This window comes from Papio anubis, unplaced genomic scaffold (assembly GCF_008728515.1).
Source record: "Papio anubis isolate 15944 unplaced genomic scaffold, Panubis1.0 scaffold1951, whole genome shotgun sequence".
NCBI lineage: Eukaryota > Metazoa > Chordata > Mammalia > Primates > Cercopithecidae > Papio > Papio anubis.
In genome coordinates this window covers 3,671-9,171 of record NW_022161968.1, presented here as the reverse complement: position 1 = coordinate 9,171, position 5,501 = coordinate 3,671, and the positions used below count along the sequence as shown (strand labels likewise).

General features: G+C 56.2%; 1 protein-coding gene across 1 annotated transcript; it reads right to left on the bottom strand.

Moving 5' to 3' along the window:
• Positions 1-35: 35 nt before the first annotated feature.
• Positions 36-1,718, bottom strand: LOC116272782 (PDZ domain-containing protein GIPC3-like). The gene is made up of 3 exons (XM_031661581.1): positions 1,473-1,718; positions 613-798; positions 36-480 (listed from the first exon to the last, which is right to left on the bottom strand). Exons 1-3 carry the CDS (start codon positions 1,695-1,697, stop codon positions 202-204), a joined length of 690 nt encoding a protein of 229 aa, XP_031517441.1. The 5' UTR covers positions 1,698-1,718; the 3' UTR covers positions 36-201.
• Positions 1,719-5,501: the final 3,783 nt, after the last annotated feature.

The window sequence follows — 5,501 nt, the reverse complement described above, 5'->3', positions numbered from 1 at the left end:
AAAAAAAAAAAAAAAAAAAAAAAAAAAAAAAAAGCTCCCAGCCTAGCTACAAAGTGGTTCTGGAGGCCTCCTCCTCCCACTCCACTTTACCCAGTCTCTCCCCCACCCCTCCCCCACAGACTGGTTCCATAACAATCTATTAATAGAAACTACCAGTTTCTGTTACCCTGCCAGGAGCTAGTAGCCATGCAGCGGGTGCACCTAGAACCTTCCAGCCCGTCCCATCCCCGACCCTCCTCCACCCCTGGCATCGGTAGGACCCACTTCGGGAAGAGCTCCCGCCAGCCCGCCCGCCTCACCGAAGGCCCTCTTGGGCTGCACCAGGCGCAGGGTGAAGGGCTGGGACTTGGGCAGCTCCCGGAGCATCTTGGCCACCTCGTAGTGGCGGCAGCCCACAATGGAGTGGTCGTTGATGGCTTCGATGCTGTCACCCACGCACACTGCCTCGATCCGGTTGATGATACTGCCTTCCTTGATTCTCTGCAGGGATCCAGCGTCGCTGGCAGGGCAACCCCAGCCACCCGCCTCGAATCCCCAGAACCCACGTCGACCCAGAGTGTGGGGGCAGTTGCTGGACCCCAGGAGGCCACCCGCCCACCCCCTCCCGGGCACCTTGATGAAGGCGTAGCCGGCCCCGTTGTCCGTGATGGTCAACCCCAGAGCGTCCTCTGTCTTAGTGACCTCCACCTCCTTGGTCTCGCCTCGCACGTGGGCAAAGATGAAATCCTCCAGGCCTATCTGGCCCCCTAGGAGCTTCTGCATGTCCACTTTGTGGCTGTTGAGGGTGCAGAATAAAATCTTCCCGGGGGAGAAGGAACGCAGAGGTAGCCAGGGCACGCATCCTCCCACGCAGCCGCCCTGTCTGCGCAGGCCCCTGTCCCCAGCGACCAGGATCCCAGCCCATGGGAAAGGGCAGGGCGTGGGACCTCCCGAGAATGGAGAGAGGAGGGAGAAGGCGGCTTCCGGCAGGTGGAGACCCCTCTCCATACCTCCAGGACCTCCAGCCCCCAGACCTCCAGGTTTAATCTGCTGGCGCCCTCTGGGGGCTGCAGACCAAACGGACCCGGATTGGAAAACTGCCCAGGAACCCCCCAACCGCACCACGGCCTCAGACGCCCCATCTCCGAGGGGACCATCTGGAACCCCAGATGCCAGCTATTCCCAGGAAGCACAGAGGAGCTTCCCCGAGGGCTGGGGTCCGCTCCAAGCGAGGTCTGCGCAGAGGATTTTCTGGAATATCTAGGGGTCCTCTAGACCTAAGACCTCCCCATCTTTTGCGCAGAGCGTGCAAAGGGGAACCCTGGGGTGTGGCACCCCGTTCTCTGAGGGCTGCGTCTCTGAGATCCGGCGATTAGTCAGCCACCCCGACGTCTGGGATCCGGGGATCTGGGGTCTCCCGTCCAGCGTCCAAGCTTCCCACCCCTCACCACATCAGGCGGATGGTCTCGGGCGCGGGTGTCCGGGGTCCTTACCTCGGTGGGCGCGATCCCGAAGGCCTCGGCGATCTTGGCGTACAGCTCGCGGACGTTGGTGAAGCCCTCGATCTTGCCCGTGGGGCTCCCGTGCGCCAGCTGCGTGCGGAAGACCAGGCGCGGGCGGGCGCGGGGCGCAGCCGGGGGCTCCGAGGGCGCGGGCGGGGGCGCAGACGCGCGCGGGGCCTCGGCCCCCCGGGCCTCCCGGGCCGCTGCGCCCTCCATGGCGGGAGAAGTTCGGTCACCCACCCGGGCCCTCGCCGCCGCCGCCGCCGCCGGATCCGTCGCTTCCTGAAGCCTCCCCTCCCCCGGCCCAGGACGCGACAGCCGAGAAGCCCGGGTAAGGGGATCCGGGAACCCGAGCCGCCCGGGAAGGCGACACCGCGGGGTGCGCAGGGGTGGGTTGGGCCCCAGGTGTCCGGGCCCTGCGAGGGCCAGTTGCGCCCTCCCCGGGGATACCCGCAGTCTGGGGGTCCTGAGCTCAGGACCCTGGAAGAACAGGGACCACAAATAAGGACAGGGACAAGCCCGGAGCGGTGGCTTACGCCTGTAATCCCAGCACCTTGGGAGGCCAAGGCTGGCAGATGACCTGAAGTCAGGAGTTCAAGACCAGCCTGGGCAACATGGTGAAACCCCGTCTCTACCAAAAATACAAAAATCAGCCGGAGGCGGTGGCACACGCCTGTAATCCCAGCTACTCGGGAGGCTGAGATCACTTGAACCCGGGAGGCGGAGGTTGCAGTAAGCCGAGATGGTGCCATTGCACTCCAGTCTGGGCAACAAAGCCAGACTCCATCTCAAAAAGGAAAAAAAAAAAAGGACAGGGATGGCTGAGGGTGCTTGGGCACTTACTCTCTGCTAGGCGAGGTCATTGTTTTATTTTATTTTATTATTTTTGATGTTATTATTATTATTTTTTTGAGCTGGTGTCTCACTCTGTCACCCAGTTTGGAGTTCAGTGGCACGATCTCAGCTCACTGCAACCTCTGCCCACCAAGTTCAAGCAATTCTAATGCCTTGGCCTCCCCAGTAGCTGGGATTACAGGCATACACCACCACGCCCAGCTAATTTTTTTTTTTTTTTTTGTATTTTTAATAGAGATGAGGTTTAAAACCATGTTGGCCAGGCTGGTCTTGAACTCCTGACCTCAAGGGATCCTCCCACCTCAGCCTCCTAAAGTGTTGGGATTACAGGCATAAACCTCGGCCCCCAGCTGCTATTTTATTTCATCTGGCGTCCTGTTTGTCTCCAGGACTGGAGGAATGTCAGCTCCAGGAGGGCGGGGGCTGTTCCCCTGCTCTGTCCCCATGCCCAGTGCCCAGGGCGCAGTGCCTAGCATACAGCGGGTACTCAGTGATCTTTGGTGAGGAGTGAATGGATGTCCAGGTCACAGATGAGGGAGGAGACCCCAGGCACCAGGAGGCATTGGTAAAAATCCACTGGAATGCAATGCCGGAAACACCTATGTATCCATCAGATTCCTACCCAGGAATGTTGGCTCAATAAACAGCCATCCTGCCTGCAGTGGCGGGCCCTACAGCAGAGCCAGACACAGCCTCCGCCTGGGAGGAGCCTCACAAACTGAACATGGGGAGAGAAAAGAAAGTAGCAGAAGGGTTCGGATGAGGTAAGAAAGTTTATAGAAGGCCTGGCGTGGTGACTCACGCCTGTAATCCAGCACTTTGGGAGGCTGAGGCATGCGATCGCTTGAGATCAGGAGTTCGAGACTAGCCTGGACAACATGGTGAGACCCCATCTCTACTCGGGAGGCTGAAGCAGAATTGCTTGAATCTGGGAGGCGGAGGTTGCAGTGAGCCAAGATTGCACCACTGCGCTCCAGCCTGGGACAGACAGCACGACTCTGTCTGGAAAAAAAAAAAAAAAAAAAAGAGAGAGAGAGAGAGAGAGAAAGAGAGAGGGATTCACCTGCCTCAGCCTCCCAAGTAACTGGAATTACAGGCATGTGCCACCATACCCACCTATTTTCGTATTTTTAGTAGAGACCAGGTTTCACTGTGTTGGCCAGGCTGGTCTAGAAACTCCCAGTCTCAAGTGATCTGCCTGCCTTGGCCTCTGAAAGTGCTGGAATTATAGGCGTGAGCCACTGTGCCCAGCCCACACAACTTTTTGAATGTACCAAAACCTACTGAATTGTATGCTGAAATTATTTTAAAAAAATAAAAAAACTGATGCAAAATGGTATTTTCCAGGCCTGCCTAGAAATGAGAAACTCTAAATTTGAGGTGGTGGTACCTGTGCCAGGAAAGGGTGAAACTGGGGTGGAGAGTGACGGGGGTTGGCAGTATCGGGTTGTGTGAGTCTCCCATGGCAGCCGTAACAAAGCACCACACACTGGGTGGGGTGAGGTGGCTCTTGCTTGCGATCCCAGCACTTTGGGGTCCACTTTGGGAGGATCCACTTTGGGAGCCCAGGAGTTTGAGACCAGCCTGAGGAACCAGGTGAGACCCCATCTCTACAAAAAATACAAAATTAGCTGGGTGTGGTGGCATGCACCTGTAGTCCCAGCTACTTGGGATGCTGAGGTGGGAAGATGGCTTGAACCCAGGAGGTGCAGGCTGCCGTGAGCTGTGATGGCATCTCTGCACTCCAGCCTGGGTGGCAGACCAAGATCCTGTCTCAACCACAAAGAAACAGCTGGGCGCAGTAGCTTATGCCTGTAATCCTAGCACTTTGAGAGGCTGATTGCTTGAACCCAGTAGTTCAAGACCCCCATCTCACAAATAGGAACAAATTGGCCAGGCACAGTGGCTCACGCCTGTAATTCTAGCACCTTGAGGGGCCAAGGCGGGTGGATCACCTGAGGTCAGGAGTTTGAGATCAGCCTGGGCAACATGGTGAAACCCTGTCTCTACTCAAAATACAAAAATCAGCTGGGCGTGATGGTGAGTGCCTGTAATCCCAGCTACTCAGGAGGCTGAGATGGGAGAATTGCTTGAACCTGGGAGGTGGAGGTTGCAGTAAGCTGAGATCGAGCCATTGCACTCCAGCCTGGGGCTATAATAGAGTGAGACTCCATCTAAAAAAAATTAGGCAGAGTGATGGCAGAGGCACTGTGGATCCTAGCTTCTCACGGGGGCAGGTGAGTCACCTGAGCCCAGGGAGGTCCCGGCAGCTGCAGTGAGCCTTGATTGTGACACTGCACTCCAGCCTAGGCAATATAGTGGGACCCTGTCTCAAAGAAAAAAGCTGTTGGGCATGGTGGCTCATGCCTGTAATCCCAGCACTTTGGGAGGCTGGGGCAGGTGTGGTGGATCCTCACCTGAGGTCAGGAGTTCAAGACCATCCTGGCCAACATGGTGAAACCACATCTCTACTAAAATACAAAAAATTAGCCGGACATGGTGGCAGGCACCTGTAATCCCAGCTACTCAGGAGGCTGGGGCAGGAGAATCGCTTGAACCTGGATGGTGGAGGTTGCAGTGAGCTGAGATCGTGCCATTGCACTCCAGCCTGGGTGACATGAGCGAAACTCTGTCTGGAAAAAAAAAAAAAAAGCAGCAGCAGCAGTGTGGGATGGGGGTGGGCACAATGGCTCACAACTGTAATCCCAGCACTTTGGAAGGCTAAGGCAGGAGGACACTTGAGCCAGGAGTTCAAGATCAGCCTGGGCAACATAGTGAGACCCCCCCACCCCTAAAAAATAAAAAATAAACAAAAAGCACCACAAATGGGGAGACATAAAACAGCAGAAACTGATCCTCTCACAACTCCAGAGGCCAGAATTCCACAAGGAAGGTCCTGGCAGGGCCCTCAGAGTCCCCGGGCAGAATCTTGCCTGACGTCCACAGCTTCCGGCTGTGGGTGGCCTTCCTTGACGTTCCTTGGCTTCTAGATGTATAACTCCAGTCTTGGCCTCTGTTGTCACTTGGCTGTCTCTTCTCTGTGTCTGTGTCCAAATTTTATCTTCTTATAAGGAGAGCGGTCATGTTGGACTTAGGACCCACGCTACTCCAGTAATGACTTCATCTTAACTAATTATATCTGCAGTGACCCTATTTCCAAATAAG

Excerpts from the sequence above, each read along its gene's own strand:
- LOC116272782 (XM_031661581.1), bottom strand. The coding sequence starts at position 1,697 with ATGGAGGGCGCAGCGGCCCGGGAGGCCCGGGGGGCCGAGGCCCCGCGC. Across the intron at positions 799-1,472 it reads TCGGGATCGCGCCCACCGAG|ATTTTATTCTGCACCCTCAA; the intron begins GTAAGGACCCCG and ends TCCCCCGGGAAG. Across the intron at positions 481-612 it reads CCGGCTACGCCTTCATCAAG|AGAATCAAGGAAGGCAGTAT; the intron begins GTGCCCGGGAGG and ends GGATCCCTGCAG.